Source organism: Lycorma delicatula, chromosome 3, assembly GCF_047948215.1.
Source record: "Lycorma delicatula isolate Av1 chromosome 3, ASM4794821v1, whole genome shotgun sequence".
Lineage (NCBI taxonomy): Eukaryota > Metazoa > Arthropoda > Insecta > Hemiptera > Fulgoridae > Lycorma > Lycorma delicatula.
Window position 1 is genome coordinate 196,815,256 of NC_134457.1, and position 19,442 is coordinate 196,834,697.

The following is a 19,442-nucleotide window of genomic DNA, read 5'->3' on the forward strand; positions in this document are numbered from 1 at the left end:
AAGAATGGTTTTAAATTTCACTTTACTTTTTGATTTATCCTCCTATGTCGTTTACTTTCATGGAGATATTTTTTCCATCAGAATGTGCTTCTTAGATCTAATTAGAAATATTAAAATTATAAAGTTATGTTTACAATCTCAGTAATTAATAATGCAACAAAATTAGTTGTATATTCTTCCTACATTTTTTTGATCAGATGATTTACTCGCCATAGCTCCGAGCTTGCATGTAGGTTGATGATGTGGAAATTGTGTAGCTTTTGAAAAGGATTAAGTCCTGACTGGGATTTAAACCTAGAACCTCCAGTCTTAAAAGGCTGAGATATTAACAGTCACAGAAGTCAACATGTAATAATTATCTCTTTTAAATGGCAATGATAGTTTCTTAAAAAAAAAAAAAACAATTATATGTGGTTTGTGTTATGAAAAAAAATTCATAGAATATTCTGGTTTATAATAATAACAACATTTTGTTTCTAACATTTTTTGAAGTATGAAAAAGATGAAGTTGAAACTGGACATTTTTACATCAACTTTTTTAAAAGCTGATATAATGCATCTGTAGAGCTCTACAAATAGTACTGATACATTAGCACTAATATGATAAACATTATTCATTTTTATATGGAAAGCCTAAGTTTGAAATTATAAGCGGCCCTAAAGAATTCCTTTATTACTTATTTTAAAGATTTGACTTTACATCTATTTGAATTCCTTTCAAATTTCATTATATTTTCCGCATATCAGATTCATTAATTGAGCTAAGGTGTTTTACAATTCCTTAAAAAATATGTTTATACAACTGAAAAATCCACCTTATTTTTACAACTTTATTAAAATTTAAATCTGTTTAATTGATTTTTAACTTCTGACCAAATTTAAATTTGGTTTCAATACGAGCTAAACCTGAAAAACATTATGACAGTAAATTAATCCCTGTGGTGCATGATTTATTACATTTAATTTCCTAAAAATGCTATTACCCTCTTGATGTCATTTTGCACATATATATACTAAACGGTTATGAACCTATTATAATAGGTAGAATTTATGTTTATTAATTTTTATAGTAAATAATTTCAATTAATGTTAGTTAAAATAAAATAGAATTGGTTAACTGGATGAATTTTTTATTTTGTGTTTCAACTCTTCTGGAAATATTTTATTGTATCCAGTCTGACATTAAACATATGCAAGAGAATTAGGAAAAATAATTATACACGAAAGATATAAAAACTCTTGTCACAATAAGTGTGACAGAAGGGCGGATTTATGGTTTTAGTTAAGAAAGAAAGGATGTTACACCTGTAATAATTTCTGAAAATAATAATGCTTTTTTAATGTTCAAAATGATTTAAACTTCATAGACATCAACTTCCTTCCCTTCATACCAGATCTCTTGTATGAATGAAATGCACTAGATCGCAGCACATAGTTTTATTGAAAGTACATTTTACTAAAGCTTCTTCTGAAATATTTTTAACTTATTTTTTTTTTTTTTTAATTATTAAGCTAATTATTTTGCATTTTTTCTGTATTATTTTCATTATAATTTAAAAAATATTATTTATTATACAGTACATTTTAAAATAATTAGCATAATATTTGATGTGTATTTAAATTGATTTGTAATTTTCATGAAAGCATTAGTTAATGCATGTTTTAATTCAGTGGCTGGCAGATAACGGTTAAGATTCAAATAAAATATCAAAGAATCAGACCTTTTTTTGGCTGTAACTCCAGTTCCTGTGAACCGATTTGCTTGAAAATCAATGGGGTTCTACTTCCAATAGTTTTACATCACCACACCAAATTTTATCAAAATTGGTTAAGACTTGTGTCTGGTAGAGCAGATGAAAAATCTTATATATTTACATACATAAGTGTATAAACATGACCAGGCACAGAAGCGAATTCCAAATTCTTTAGAAATCTACTATAAATATATAGAGCATACTTAATAGATAAATTTATCTGTGTTAATGTAAATTAAAACAGTGATTTAACTGCAATAGATACATTAGTTTTGCCACAACATAGAAAATCTTTATTAACTATTACTTATTTTATACACACTCACAGTTCACTTTAATTGTTATTTCCCAGTGTAAATTTTATCAGAGAGCTTTGTGGTTTGTGGACAATTTATTGTGCACCAACATTGAAAGATTTAATGAAAAATCTTAAATTATAATTTTAAACCATTAAACATTGAACAAGGTTTTCTCTACCAGTTTTACTAAAATGTTACTGACATAATTTGGTTAAAAAGAATTCAGTTGTTAAAATTATGACAGACTTATAGCTTAAAAGCTAAGTAGTAACACTTAGTTTTACAATTTCAAAGTCATTTATAATTTGACTTTGTACATGATTTTTTTGTTAATTCACGGAAGTAATTAATTATAAGCTGATACCCCATTACATTTTTAAATACTGTCTTTTATAATGAAAGAGATTAGTTTTATGTTATGTGGAAAATAGCCTGACCAGATTTAAATCAAGCCCTCTTGGTAAACATGCTATTTTTCTGTAGCGAGTCAATTTTGATGAATATTTTTTACTTCTAACTCAATATTTAAACGTTTCTTTTATTTCTTAATGATATTAGCAGTGTAAATTCTTTTTTATTTATAGACACTAGATATGCTAGCTGAATTATGCAGTCAGAATGAGTTTAGATACTGTCGTTTAGATGGTGCAACACCTTCTGCTCAGCGAGTGTCTATTGTAAATAAATTTAATTCTACACATTCTCAAGAAAGTAAGACATTTTTTATCGTAATGTTTTTTATATTAGTGCTAGAACTATAAGTTTAATTTTATTGTTAAATGAGTTAATTCAGAGTTAGAGGTTAGTTTTTAAAATTTATAATTTTTAAAACTTTATTTTGTTAGTTTTAAAGACGAGAGTTAAAAGAAAAGGTGATGAGGCAAAGATAGAAAAGTATTTGTATTTATTTTTTTTACACATCAACTGGTATAAATCTTTATGGTTGTCTGTATTAACATGTTCATTGCAGGATGATTTTTCTTTTCAATGAAAACTGGTCTGAAAAAGTTTCAGTTGTTTGAATGCCAGAGTTGCTGAACCATACTTAGCTCAATTATTGCAATTATGGTACAGTACTAATTTTTTTTTGTTGGTGTTTTATAGTTTGGTATAACCATTTTTTCACATTCAAGTTTCCACAAAGAACTCTATATCACTCTAATCTTTGTTTGTGTGATGATGTTTCCAGTTTGCATTTAGTTTTAAAAAAATATAGAGGTAAAATGGGAAAATTTAAGGCCCATTTTTTTAAAACTATAGAATTGCCTTCTTATAATAATAAGGAAAGTAGGTCATATCAGAAATACAGTTATCCAGTAGAAAGTAGAAATAAAGTGTATCATTTGGGGAAGCTTCTACAAAGATTCAAGCAAGAAAAAGACAGTAGCATTATTTCCAGATTAGATTATAAGTAAATAAATCAACAGGTAAACCTGGGAAGAGGTAGATGCAAAGGTAGTAGAAGCAGATAAAAACCATCAGAGATTTGAACCCTTTGTGGAATAAGAGAAAATAGAGATCACTGATCTACACCCTGACTAAAAAACTGAATATAGAAAATAAAAAAATAAAAATGTGATTCTGGAGCTACACATTTCATTCATTTTTGACTTTATGTAGTTTCAGAACTGTAGTCATTGGATGTGTTAGTTGTAATTAAGTAGATGTGCTCCGTAAAAACTCAATTTTAGCCTTCTTTTACTATCTAAAAATTTAGAAGACCTCAGCTTTTGATGACTCTACAATACGATCCCAGATTTTCTCAGCATACAACTCAGATTTAAAAATTCCGTTTATGGCAGAAAGTCCACAAGGTGAATGACAAGTTGCCCTACTCAGTGATTAGGGAACTTGTCAGCCAACTAGTAGCATACATTTTCTGTAAGTGGCACTCCATTGTTTTCAAATGATCTTAGATAGTCGCCAATTACATCAATGTCCAGTACCATTTAATCGTACAAGATAATTTTCTACATAAACTAGATTTGAAGAAGAATGGATTAAATATGTTCGTGTCCTATAAACTCTCCACATGGTAAATTCTGGATAGCTTTGCATTTTGCTGTCAGTGACCCAAACAAGTTATGTTCAACCATTACCTAAAATTCTGTTTGTTCACTTTTCAAGTAACACAAAAATTATTTTACTTTAATACTGTACATCCATGTTATAGCTAACATGCAATTAGAAAACAGTACTGCAGTTGGTTCCAGATTTTTTGGCCACTCGGTATTAAACACATTACTAAAAATATTTATCATTGCTCTTTTGCAGTGCCAAATAGCATATAATCCTTAATGTTAAAAATAATGACCATTAATCATTTATGAAGAAATGTATTGTTACAAAATACAGTTGTGGAAATGAGTGTGGTTTTTTTTGCTTTAGCTATATTTCTGTTAAGTGGTAAAGCTGGTGGCACAGGACTCAACCTTACTGGGGCTTCTAGATTAGTTCTGTTTGATTCTGACTGGAATCCTGCATCTGATTTACAAGCAATGGCTCGTATCTGGCGAGATGGACAAACTAAATCAGTTTACATTTATAGGTAATTAACAAATTAATTAAAATTATGCAACTAGCTGATTGTTAATTCAAATTTGTCATTATTTGAGCCATTTGTACTTATATAAAAAAGAAATTGAAAATAAAATTTCTTTGCCCCTGTGGCTGACAAAATTCTTCATTCATTATCAAGCATACACATATACCCAAACATCCATTCATAAAACTTATATAGTTGATTCATTGTCAATATCAGTTTTACAAACATTTTGATGGTAATGTTTATTAATTGTGTTATTTTTCAGTGCTTAAGAATCATCATAGCCAGTATCAATTATGAAGAATAATCTGCTGAATTAATACTAATTTTAATTGATATATTACTACAATATAGATTACTGTTGCAATGACAGATTCGGTTGTTATTGGTTCGTCATGGACATTTAGAGATAGTGTACATAAAGATTCTTACAGATATAATGTATTTAGTCTAAAATAACTTACTATGTACAAAATAAGTTGAATAGATAATAGAAATTAACACAAAATTAAGAAGTAATTATAACAGTTAGATAACAATTAAGTTTATGTAAGAATTATTTACTTCTGCTATTTACAAAGGAAACCAGCTTACATTTTTATCAATGAATAGTGCCACCTTGACCCCCTTTCACAATGAAATCACTGAACAGCTTCACATAATTAACTGCATACAAGGACCCTGCCCCAAAACAGATTACTCAAATGACATACTCTTTGCTAGTATGTTCGTTTGTTACCACACACTCACTTCGAATTCTATGACACACTGTACTCATATTTACAAACTGTACTGGTGTTTGCTGGTCATTGGCAGTATTTGTATATTTGTACCTCTGGCCTGGGTTTGACCAATAGTAACAGCAGTCGATTCACCCTTTTGTTTGTTCAAATGTAATGGTTTCTATTATCTGAACCTTTTATGCTATTATAATTTCCTTCTATAATATAAACTTCTTTCTAGAAAGAATTTCTATATTGTTGTTTCTCCATCTTTGGTGTTTTTGATTCTTCTTTTTCAATCTTTTTATCAATTTATATTCTTCATTTTCTCTCGTTTTCTTATTTGGCACTTTCTACTACTAGATGCTTCTCTCCTCATTGAAATATTGTATTACTATAATAATATATAGTGAAATCTACTAATAGTATACATTATGGGGCTCAGAAAATATGTAAGGTGTCTATAGTTTAGGGGGCTATATGAGAAAAACACTTAATTATAGTTTGTGTTAATGAAAAACTTTAGAATTTGTATTATTTGTAATTACACTGCATTCACCTTATAATTAAATGAAAGGAATTAGTTATCAGGCAAGACAGAAGATCTCCAACTTTTCTGTAGTGTGAAGTGCAATATGATGTAGCAACGTTGTTTAACTTCCATTGTTCCATATGATCATCAGCTTCATATAGATCAGCTTAGATTGGTAACATAACATTATATTAAACCAAATTTCTCAGCCAACTGATTCACTTAAAATGAGTTAAAACATAAGAGTAAATATTGCATTACTCATATGAAACTCATTAAAAATATGTTTTTAAATAAGCGTTTTATAAACTATCTTTACTGAAAGAAATTTAAAAACTCTTTGCTACCTTTTTTACCACTAAATGATAAAAAAAGTTTGGTAGTAACTGAAAAGTGAAATATTATACTATTTCAAAACCAAAAATAGCTGTGCTGAATCTTTTCAAAATACAAAGTAATCTTTGATAGATTTCCATTATCATAACCATGTTTGCAAATTTCTTATTATACTTTCATTGTTCTGTTGTGAAGTTTAACATATCATGTATTATTTCATTTACAGATTTCCATCAATGTTAAAAAACTTGTTTGCTTCTATGTTGCAGTTTAAGCTATCAATTAACCCATGCATTCACAAACATTGATTGTGTCATTAATGTATTTACATCAATGTCACATATCATTAAGTAAGCTGATTTATGAGTAGAGATTCAACTGCACCCAACAAACACAGTTGAATAATCAAATATCAACTGTGCTATTTATATGGCAACTCATGCATTAAGTTATATCATTTTCCATTTTGTATCGAAGAAGAACAGAGAATACATCATAAATAAGAATGTGATGATTAATAAAATGATGCGTAGGCTACAAAAATAATCAGTTTGTTTATAATATAAAAATTGTATTTCACAATTATATTCACTAACATTTTTTCTTGTCATTATTCAAAGTCTACTCAGTAGTTGTCATTCAAAGTCATATTCTACTGTAGCAGTTGTAGCATTACCATTACACACTTCCAAAGAGAATATGGTATGAGCATATTCCTCTGTTGTAAGTAAGTGCCTCATTACTTGATCAAATAAACCGATCACATTCAAACTAAAATTCACAGCAAACCTTCTATACAACAGCACAGTTCACACTACCCAATATACTTAATGTTCCTTACAGAATGATTTAAATATTAATACAGTATTGTGCATTGTTGATCAGCTGTTATTTTATTGCCAACTTTGAAATAATAATTCTTCAAATAATTTATTGTATTTCTGTCTATAATAAAGAATTATTATCTAAGTAATTTTTATTTATTTATTTTTATTTTATAATTATGTAATTTCCAGTTTTTTTTATTAATTTTAAAGAGTAAATTTGGTTTTTGTTTATATTAATTAAGTACTTTTCTAACAAATCTAGTAATGTACTGTTACTAAATAAAATTCAAATTATTCTAACTTTTCTTTGTTTTATTCAACTTATCTTACATCATTTTGTTCAGAATTAGATTCTCTACAAGTTTAATTAAAAGTTTTATATGTGTTTGTTACCCATTTAACAAAGTTATTGTATGTCAAACATTAAAAAAAAAAACAGTGTTCTTTACCCCAATTTAATGGTTTTCACCCCTGATTTCTCAAAAACGACCGCAGATACAGTTCTGGACCTATTTTATTTGATTTTTCAGGTCAAAAACCATCAGAAAGCACTAATTCTGCCCCTTAATTAACATCCTAAAAATTTCAATACAACCTCATTTCACCGGGATAGCTGAAATCTTTTACTAACCGTAACTCGCAAACAAAGCATTTTAGGACACGTTTATGTGTACTTTTTCCATTGTTTTTATGAGTAGAATAGGTTACTTCTAATAGAATAGTAGTACTTCTATAATGGTAGTTTTGTATTGCAATAAAAGACTGTGGAAAACATCATTTTAGTAAGTATTTTTGTCAGACCCTGCATGTTTTCAAATGTAGAAGGTATAGTTTCTTAGATAAGATTTAAATCCATCATGTTATATTTGAGTAGGGGTCGGTTATCAGAACTGATTTGAAAATGATTGGCAAAACTGAATTACAGCAATTCTCTCAGTATAAAATTAAGAAAGTGTATTGTAGCTGCTGAAACTTTCTGCTTAGATTATAGCGTTTACATGCTTTTTTATTTGATTTTATAGTTATGCTATATTAACTTCATTTATATGTATATTTGTTTCATAATTGCGCATATTTTTTATTTTATTATTTTAGGCTTTTAAATGCTGGAACCATTGAAGAGAAAATATTTCAGAGGCAGTTAAGTAAAGCATCTCTGTGTGAGACTGTTGTTGACACAGTTTCTTTAAATTCTACTGTTCGATTATCAAAAGATGAACTCAAGGTTTGCTATATTTATGTTTGTTTTGTTATACTAACAAGATTTAATACTTTGAAATTGTTTAAAAATAAAAATATTAAATGAAATAACTAAAAATTTGTCTACTTAGGATGGCGTAGAGGTTTAGTTCTTCCCTTCCTCTGCTGAAGGTATGAATCCCAGCCAAATCAGTATTATTATTATATTAATTGATCCTCAACACTGTCTTGCCATCATTATGTTGTTTGATTATAATTAACAAATATCCTGGTTTAAAAAGAACGTGATCTAACCAGAATACAAGTACACACATTGCACAAACAAGAGATATAGCAGCCACAGGCCTTAAGTCAGTAAAACTGTGTTAGATACTAGATAGTGTGGGTGGAGACTTTCAGAGTATTATACAAATTAATCAAGTTATGCTACATACGAATTAAGTATAAATATCTTCAAGGTTCCCTTCCCAAAGCAGAATCTGACGAGACAATTAAGAATTCCGTTTTGAAGAGGTACAAGTATAAAATGAAGTTCGACAAGGATAAACATTTGGAATAATCCAGAAATTATATTGCATACAGAGAACATTAACCATTAATTTTCAAAAATTGTTCAGTTACACTAAAAGAGGTGTTTTTTATTTTTACAAACTGTTAGTAATTTTTCATTTAAAAGTTTCGTTTAATTAGAAGAAATATACTTAGCCTAAAACACAACATAATCTAGCACTAATTCTAAAATAAAATCATTTTCTAAAGTAATCAAATATAGTTTTGTTTCAATAACTTACCCTTGGGACTTTCGTTTTCAATAATTATACACTTCAGTAATACAAGTAAACAGAAAAAGTTCACTTAACCTAAAACACAACATGACGTAACATTAATTTAAAATAAAATCATTTTCTAAAATAATCAAGTACAGTTTTCTGTTTCAGTAATTTACTCTTGGAACTTTTGTTTTCAATAATATTCCTAGTGGTTTACATATTCTGTCACAAATCATCACTGTTTATACTAATCGCAAATTCTTCCAGCTGTGTGACCATACCCACTGCTTCTCTGAAACTGTTAATTTTGTTTTCTGTGTCCTCGCTTTGTCCTTCTTCTTCTGAACTTTTGTTAATCTTGATGTATTCAGACAAAATAATTTCATCTACAGTGAAATCCTTCTTTGGTTACCAAATCACTATTGCAACAGAAATTCAACTTCATGCAGTACTGTTATATTGCGCAAAGTACTACATGTATCAGGATCATAATCATTATCGGTTTCCATGCAGAAATCTTCTTTAAACGAATTTATAACACAGTTATTTATAATTTGTTTGTATGATGAATAAAGCCACCTTTGTGCATCCAGAATAGTAATTTTGTGCATCAGTTCTTGAACATGAATCCATGTTGGCGACTAGCGACTGCAGAATGTGTTTCGATGAATTTTTATGTTTTTAATAACCTCCTGATCCTTTGGTTAAGTTACATTAGTTGTGTTTGGAGGAAAGAACACAAATTTTATGTTAGTGTAATTTCTATGAGGGTGACAAGATGTATTGTCTAAAAACAGTAGAATATTTCTATTTTCACTAACAATTTTTTAATTTAAATTATGTCGCCATGTTAAACGTCATCCAAGACTTTTTATTTGCATATCTTTCCAGTGGTAACTGAATGACATTTTTGAAAAAGCAAGGCTTCCAAGATTTACCTATCACCAATCATTTAAGTAACGTACCACCTGCAAAACCGCACACCAGAACAGTCAGTCTTTCTTTGGATGTTTGCCTCCAATACACTTTTATTTTATGAAACACAGTGTATTGTTCAGTAAATCTCAAAAAAATAAACTGGTTTCATTGCAATTACCGATGTTTTTTGATTCGTAACACAAAGTTAATTCTAATTTTATTTTTCCAGTCTGTAACTATTTCTTTGTCTACATTCTTAGCCCCATCTGAAATTTTATTGCAAGAAATAGAAGAATGCCTCATACAAAATTTTTTAATATGTAAAATTAAAAGTAAAATCTATGTTTCTTTCTCGTTTCTGTATTGTAGAGTTTTCTGTCATTAAGAGATTAATTTCTATAAAAATATATCGGGACTTGGGAAACGGTACATTTTGAGGAGTTTCTGTTTTATAGAGGTTTCAGTGTATATATATATATATACAAAATTCATGTGTATTATATTGAAATACCTTTGATTGATGGTAAAATTAGATTCAGAAGTAAATCATCTCATTGTTGCTAGTTAATAGTGAACATCAAAATAGACATATCTTGTATCACCACACGGTTAATGGAGACCTATATAATTGTTTATAAGCTCCAAAGTAGAGTTAACTGGCTCGTAACACTCTCAATAATAAGTTATGTATAATAATACTTAACTCTTTATTCATAAGTTAAGGTTAGATATTAACATTTTCAAATCAACAGTAATCTTATGTGAATCTTAGAAAAATTTTTATTTTTCTCATCCCATTTACTTGTTTTGTGAATTTCAAATAACTTGTTTTACATAATTATCCTGGTCATTATTTTAACTCATAACTGTTCAGACAGGCATATAACCCTTCCTGTATGACTTTTTTCAGTTAATTACACATTTATTCACGCATTCTTATTTCATTTTTTCTTTATGATAATGCAATGGTCTCAATAAAACTGTTGCATAGTGAATCTCAGTTAGAGTTAACATTGCTAATAGGTAGATAAAATTTCCATGAATAATAATAGTATTTTTTTTGCCCATAAAAATAAATTTCATGGTATTACATAAGTGCTCTTGGGTTGATCAAATTGATTTCGTTTGCAACAAAATCAAAATCTTTCTGTTTGTTTTTCCCCATCTAAAGTATAATATCATCCTCTTTGAGCTCGCTTAAAATATCAGAATGAGTTTTCAAGTTACAAAAATGAATTGCCAGGTCATTTGTTGTCCATAAGTATGAATCAAGGCAGATATTTAAAAAATTAAATACGTTAACTTATCTCTTGAGTTTTTTTTATTATTTATGAATATGCTACCTTTGCTAAAAAGAATTATCACTTATTTTTAAAAAATAGCAATATCCACCTTTACCTGACCAAACAACAGAACTGTTTTAACACAACACAATACTTCGACTTAACAAGAAAGAACCTTATTATTTTTCTGCTGTCTATGTTTCTGTTGCTTATTTAAAGTCAATAAAAAAAATTATTTTCTTCTAGAGTAACAGTATTATTGTGTGTATGAATTTTTTAATAATAGCAATTATTAATTAATTTACAAAAAAGAAAACATGAATTTTCTGCATCCTGTTTGTTCAACCTTAACTAGATATGTGGTCAATTAATTTTCAATAATGACATCCGAATTATTAATTATTTTATAATTATTTTTTTATGTTATCATGTACTTACCTTAGCGTTATTTCATATATCTGAATTTTAAATAATTAATATGGACTTGTCACATTTATTTTTTTTATCTAATAATTAATTGTACACATTCCTGACATTATATAATGTATTATTATGTACCAATTAGAATAAAAGATTTATTTATTGTTAGGTTATTCAGTTATCTGCTGTAGTCTATGCAGTGTATGGACTCAAGCTGTAGCAAAAATTTTCAGATTAAGTAAACATCTGTAAATTAGTACACTGAAGGGTTAAATAAATATTGACAAATTTAGTTTATAATTTATTTTTATCTAGCTAATGATTGATAGTGTAAATATTCATATTTTTTTTTTTATAGTGTTATTTTAAATGTAATTTTTAGGACTTATTTACAATCCATGATAGAGCTTGCTTAACCCATGATCTAATGGAATGTAGTTGCACCGGTTATGGTGAAGTAATGGACAACAGCGACATAACAAATGACAATATTCAGAATGATATTCAGCTAAATATTGAAACTGAATCTTTTGTGGATTGTAAGCCTACTTTAAGAATGAATGAGTTGTTTCGCTGGGAACATCATGCTTGCCCAATTAGTTCTGCATTAATAAAGGTAATTTCCAACAAGTGTGTTATAAATAATGCATATTATGTAACAAAATGGTAAATGTATGGAGTATATGTTAAACATAGTCTTACAGTATTCAAATCCAGTGAATCTGTTTCACTCCATGGATAAACAATCAACAATGTATTTAAATGTTTGGCTGATGTAATTTTTTCACCAGGGAAGAACAGAATTATCCAATGATTGAAGATGATATCACTAACACTCATGGCAAGGCACTAGCAATAAATAAAGTGAACTTGTCAAGACATATCATAATTGATAAGACAGTTTTGTCACTCACAGAAAGATGTTTTTTTGGAATTAAAGTAAATAGAACAGATTTATAAAAATCCATTTTTTTTTTTTTGTAATTTTACTTCTAATACCAGATTTTGATATTAGCTGCACACAAAAAAGATTTTATATGGGAATACCAGTACCCTAAGTAAACATATTTTACAGTAACTGTGGGTTTCACACCAACTCATTTCGGTGATATTGTATCACATATTAAATAATACACATATTTAGTTATTCATATAATAATACACATATTTAGTAAGTTTGTTCTCATTGATGAAGCCTAACACCCGAGAGCTTTTAAAAACATTAACTCCCCGTGAAGTATACTAAAAAAAAAGTGTACAGATGGATTTACAAAATGGTTTTATGAAGATCTTTTTTTTTGAATGTGTGAGATAATCTGCTATATAAATCATTCATGATGGATAATTTTGTCAGATAAAATTAAGTCGGTTAGTGGGAATATTCATGCTCTTTTCAATGTTTTTAATGTAAAAGATATACTTTAATAACTGCCAGAATTTTGGGAAGCTGTCAAAACCGATGATGACAGTTTAAAGTCGGGATAATACTTTAGCTCAACATCAACAAGAAACTGAGCGAGTCAGAAAGTCATCAAACCTCTTTTATGGCTTGCAGTAATCTACGAACTACTGAGGGTCAACTGAAAAAGCCATTAAAAGGAGTAAGATTCTTCATTGACACTATGGTGGCTACGTAATGTTGCAGAAGCATGGAATAATGGCAGAACAAGGTCGTAAAGGACTTCTTTCAACGTTTAAAATGATTTATGAAGTTATTTAATGTAAAATAATAAATTTTTGTTACTTTTATTTAGAGTAATTTTTACTTTTACTTTTAAATATTCACTTTAAATGTCATACTCTATTAACTATATACATATATGATTTTCTTAAAAATGCTATTTTATTGGCCTAATAGAATATTTTAAAATATAAGTATAAGTTGTGGAAATGTTAAGCATAGATTTATTTTTAAACCAGAATTAATGGGGCCAAACTGTATTACTGAGCGTTTAGTTCCAAGGTATGGTCCGTTTATATAAACTTGACTGAGCAATGTTCTACTGCAGTTTAAACAAACAATAATGCCATAAATTAAAATGGTTTTAAAAAATAATATGAAGATGCTACAAAAAAAACATCAAATAATTTTCACTGTCCAATTTGTTATTAAGCATCAGGATAAATCTATAAAATAAGAAAAGGTGTCAAACATAAATACTCACCGAACATAAATTCATTGAGTAAGGGTTTCTTATGAACATAGAAGGAAACTTTGAAGAATGAAAAATTGGAAGACTTTTGTTGGATTTATCCAAGAATTCTTGGAACCACTGGTCACGTTGGAATTTTGCTCTACAAAATTATTATTAAACATAAAAGAACCTTGAAAAATAATCTTAATACATCACTCAATCCACTGCATGAAAGGAAAAGATGAAAATCTCAATTACTTCATAATTATTAGGCGGTGCAGCCCCCTGCAATACTTATGTTTAAAAATAGATGCATAATGGAAAAGATTAAATTGTCATTAAATTAAATTACATTGTTCTTGTTCACCATGATCAAAACCGATTAGAAATTAGGGTGGTATGATTTCTGCAAGGAGCATAGTCCATGCAAATATTTGTTTGGTACTTAGTGGAAATCATATTTGTGAAAAAGCATACCTTTTCAGTTCACTCGTCTCAAAATTCATAGAACCATAGCTAACCTGAATTGCACTCTTATCTTGAGGTTGCACTACTCCAAAACTGTTTTTGCATCAACGAAGTGAATCTAGTAAAAAAAAAATTATAGGAATTGATCATTTAAGATATAAGGTAAAATGAGAACAAAATAACCGACTTAGAATCAAATCACTGGTTAGTTGGAGGCCTAATACCCTAATTATTTTTTAAGATACAAAATATATCAAACATAATAAAGGAGGCCTTGGAAAATAAATAACATACGAATCTGTTTTGTTTAACACCGCTTGAAACTAAAAGGAATTACAAATTAGGGATATGACATTATCAGGCGGTACTGGCAACTCAAGTTTTTTTTTTTTTTAGAAATGAAAAACCAAAAACTTCTAGGCATACATGTCTTGGCATTCTTGAACCTGATTACCTTATCAAGCTGTATTAATTTGGGGTTAGGGGGAGCCCACCAAAACTGATTTACCACCTAAGGATAAAATTTGAATTACATTTTTGAACCTCTATATATAACGAACTGTGATATTACAAATTGCTTTTCCACTGTGACATTTTAATAAGACTAAGTATAAATTTACCTCTATTTAACAAAATGGTGACATACTGCATATTAACATGATACAGTATGTAGTAACATCAGTAACTTTTATGAAATGTTTTTTAAATTTAATATTTTGGACATCTCTGTGAGTTTAAGATAGTTATTCTTTTAATTTCTGCACTGAAATTATAAATGTATACAAACACAAAGTATTCTTGACAATAGTCAAGAATGATAAGTTATTTTTACTGATAATGCATATATGTATAATGCATAATACATATTATGTAACAAAATGGTAAATGTATTCTACTTGATCTACTTAACTTTGCATTATAATGTTGCTGTACATAATATCCCATAATTTTTGTTGAGAGTGACTATTGGCTAGATTGATATGTGATTAATATTTCAGATAGCAAACCAGAACAAAATCACAGTTACTCAGTTAATTTAAAATTGGAAGAAAAATTTAAGTTTTAATTAAAAGAAATAAATTGTTTAATTCCATAGAATTTGTTAACCCTGTTATATAGGATTGCGGTATTACATTTATATTGGAAAATTTATTTACTTACATAAATTCATTTACACTAGCAGCCTGTAGTTAATGGTAAATTTGAAACACATTAAAATCCTGTAAGTGTGAATTTTCTACTGCATGCTTAAATATTTAATCTTATAGCATGACCATCAGCATTATTACATAATTAATAGGAATATAAGAAGTGATGAATTAAGTTGAGGCAATTTTTACTTTCTATATACACGATTTTATAAAATTGTACTACACGAATTATTATGGTTTTCTTTTTTTATGCATGTTCAAGCCTTCCTCTTTTCCAAATACACCAGTTCAATGATAATTTTTTTATTTTGCGGAGGAAGTTCTCCTGATGTACCAACCTTCTGGAAAACCTAGTAAATTTTCTGTAGGTAGAGAAGATATTAATAGAAAAAATACATTGTTGTTGTGGACAACAGTTACAGTACTGTATTGTAATAATAATCGTCTACCGGATTTATCATTTTCAAATCGTGGGAATGTACATTCTTTTTTTTTATAATTTCCTTTCCATCGTATGGGACAAGATTAATACATAAAATTATAATTAAAATCTATGTTTCCTTTTAAGATATATTTTGTGATCATCATTGCTTATTATTAGACTTTTATAGTATAACTAGCTCCCCGTCAAAGCTTCACCCACACCATATGATTACTTGCATTTCTCGTAGCGGTCAGTTTTTTTATTTTATGTTTATTAGTCATGTAAACGGCGGCAGGTGCAGCCAGTCACACATATATTAATGGTGGCAGTGGCTGTGGTTGTTGAGCAACAGCAAAAAATTGGAATTAAAAAAAACTTGAAAATGGTTTTTAAATATTTATCTAAAGAGTAGTTGCAAGCCCAAATCTACTGATTATCTGGTTTACTATAGTTGGGATTAGAAAATTTACAATCATTGTTCAAAATATGGTTAACTTCATCCCCTTTAAAGGTCGAATTCCAAAAATCTAAAAATTGGTATGTTGACATGAAGATTACACTCAACAAAAATCAAACTGATTTCTTCATTTGTTACTGAAAAATTAGAAAAATAACAGGGTTTCAAAAAAATTCAAAAATCAATTTAACCCCCTTGAAACTTGGAATGAAACTGAAAAAATCTAGAAATCAATTTTTAGATATTCATAATCAATAAGTTTAAATCTAGCTCACACAGTGATAGACACTCACAGTTCATAATTCATTAAAGTTTGTACTTCAACTGGCAAATCTCCACTATTACATTATATATATTTTAGACATTTTTCAAGATGAAATATATCCAAAAACCTTCTCGTTTATGCCAAGAAATATGGGTAAAAATTTAGCTGTGAAAGATCAAGTAGTTTTTCGTTTATCCCCCAAAAAAATCCCTTTTCCCCTTTCTATAATAATATAGATATGTATTCTGATGTCATTCTAATATTCAAAATATTTTCATAAAAAAATTCAAGAAACTTAATTTGAAAATAATACTTATTTCCATACAACCATTCCTTGCCTTTTTGTCATTTTCCTGAATTGCTTTTTTTTTTAACAAGATGCAAGTTTTTCAGCTTGTTTATTTAATTATTTTTTGTATTTTTGTATACTTATTATTTAGTGATTATTTCATATTTTTTTACAGGTGGTTTTTTTCACATAAGCAGTGTTTATTATTAGCCTATCCAGATTTTAAATAAAACTAAAGATTGTATAATAAACTTGAGAAACTAAAATTGACTTCAAAGAAAGCTATCCTTAAAATTACCACTTTTACTATTTAAAATTTCAAATATTTTGAAGTCAGTCCAGATCAAATGATGCTGAGATGATGGTAGTAGTTTGTTTTTAATTTTGAGCTGACTTTAGAAAAGTCAAAATTGACTTTAAGAAAGTGAAGTGAAAATTTAAAGAACTGAAAAGCATTATTTTTTACTTTTAACTCAGTTTTATTATTTAAAAAAAAAATATCATTATCGTAAAATCTGTAAACAAACATGTTTAGGCAAGCTATACTTTTTTATTCATATAAACGAAGGAACTAATTATGTCATCATTCTTGTCTGTTGTGCTTGACTTGATAGACAAATTTAGGAGCTTAAAAGGTTATAATAAATTAATTAATTATTTGTTAGACTTTATATACTTTTAAAATATGACTGTAATGTAATAATTTTAACATTTGATGTTAAGACAAAAAGACATTTTTTTGAAGATGTTGATGAAATTTTTGCTCTCATTTTTCTGTTTAGCCTCTGGAACCACTGTAAGCTATTACTTCAGTGGATGAATGATGATACCACTGGTGTTTGGGTTTCAATTAACCACACTATTCAGAAATGGTTGACCTGAGAATGTATACGACTACAGTCATACATATCATCCTTATTCATCCTTTGAAGTAATACCTGACTGTGATTCCTGGTGGCTAAATAGGAAAAAGAAAGAAGGATGAATGAGGCTGATATGTATGAATGTAAATGAAGTGTAGTAGTCTTGCACAGTCTCAAGTCGACCATTCCTGAGATGTGTGGTTAATTGAGACCCAACCACCAAAGAGCACCGTTATCCGTGATTCAAATCCATTTAAAAATAACTGTCTTTACTAGGATTTCAACCATAGAATTCTCGACTTCAAAATCAGCTGATTTGCGATGAAGAGTCCACCACTAGACCAACCCAGTGGGTTGGTGAAATTTTGGCTAAGAATTTCAATCTTTATTTATCAATATTTTATTATTGGGACTCTGCCCACAGAAAAAGAGTTGCATGCAAATTATTACCATCTATCTCCTTTTTCTCTAAATATAAAGAAGAGTGTTTGTATGTGTGTTTGTTTTTTTAAACAGATCTACAGTTTTATTTCAATCGTGATGAAATTTTGTACCCTAACATTTCCAAAAAGGGAAAAATTTTTATCTAAATTTCATTTTGAGAAAATTACTTCCATTCCCGTAAGCAAAATTTTAATATGCAGCTTTGCGGTTTTCCACAAGGAGAGAGGATAGCATGAGTATACCACAATACAAAAAGATAATTTTTTGATCCCAGGAACCAACTGTATATATTACTTGGCAATTCATGACCAGATTTATAGGATCTTTTAGAACTAAATCAGTAGCTGCAAGAAGAATACAAATTGGTGAATCATTAATTGTGCTTTTCCTGAAATTAAAATTTAAGTTCCTTCATTTTAATTAAAACAACTGTCATTTTATCAGGATTTTTTGTATAAAACTTCGCCAGTCATCTGAGATGTCAGAAGTACATTTCAGTTGGTTATGGTAAACCAGAAGGCTGTATTCTAATGTTGCAAGAGGTAGGTAATAAATTAGAGGTCACTGGACTATGATCTTAAGATGATGGGACAGGCTTATTACTGATATGAATGATGCATGTCTTTCTGAGGACAGTACATATTAGAACTACTGGCATGAAGGAGTTTGGTTAGATCCTGCATCAATGCATGACTAACATTAAAAGAAAAAGAAGAGTGGAGGAGCATAGGTGATGTTTTTAAATTAGTTTTTTATGCATGTGCTATTACTGTACATTCATATTTTTATCAGTTTTAAGAAATATTTTTTTTTTTGTTCCAGGAAATGGCTCTAGATGGAGCTGAAAATAATATTTCTTTTATATTTCATAATACTACAACCAAAAAGCTGTAATTTAATTTTATAAATGATAGATGAAAATAATTATTGTATTGTATATATCTACAGCTGAAAGAAGTTTAGTGATAGTTTGAACAACAACTTTTTTCTCAGTTATGTGAATACAATCAGTTTGTTATTTTGTATATTTTTTCATTTTTTAAATTTTATTTAATTTAATTCTTAATATTTTTTTTACTGAAATAAAATATAAAACCTATCTCTACATTTTAGTTTGGTAAATTAATACTACCAAAAATGTACCTGTAACTTTTCCTCTACATAATATTTTTATCATAAAAAACTTGATAAATACTTCCTCTTTTTTAATAAATAACATATTTGATAGAGCTCAGAAGAAAATAAAAACGTAGTATATGACATAATACTAACTTATGCCAGCCAACGTTCATACAAAACTTTTAAGTTTGAAGTTATACTTCTCTTTCAAAATTACAAAA

The 19,442-nt window shown here is 28.4% G+C and overlaps 1 protein-coding gene across 1 annotated transcript in view; it reads left to right on the forward strand.

The window, feature by feature from the left end:
- Window positions 1-19,054, forward strand: part of LOC142321063 (DNA repair and recombination protein RAD54B-like) — a 79,948-nt gene extending 60,894 nt beyond the window's left edge. The window contains exons 14-18 of the mRNA XM_075359065.1: window positions 2,638-2,764; window positions 4,442-4,601; window positions 8,111-8,240; window positions 11,989-12,222; window positions 18,925-19,054. Coding sequence (XP_075215180.1) covers window positions 2,638-2,764; window positions 4,442-4,601; window positions 8,111-8,240; window positions 11,989-12,222; window positions 18,925-18,996 — 723 coding nt within the window. The 3' untranslated portion in view covers window positions 18,997-19,054. The remainder of the gene's footprint in view (window positions 1-2,637; window positions 2,765-4,441; window positions 4,602-8,110; window positions 8,241-11,988; window positions 12,223-18,924) is intronic.
- Window positions 19,055-19,442: the final 388 nt, after the last annotated feature.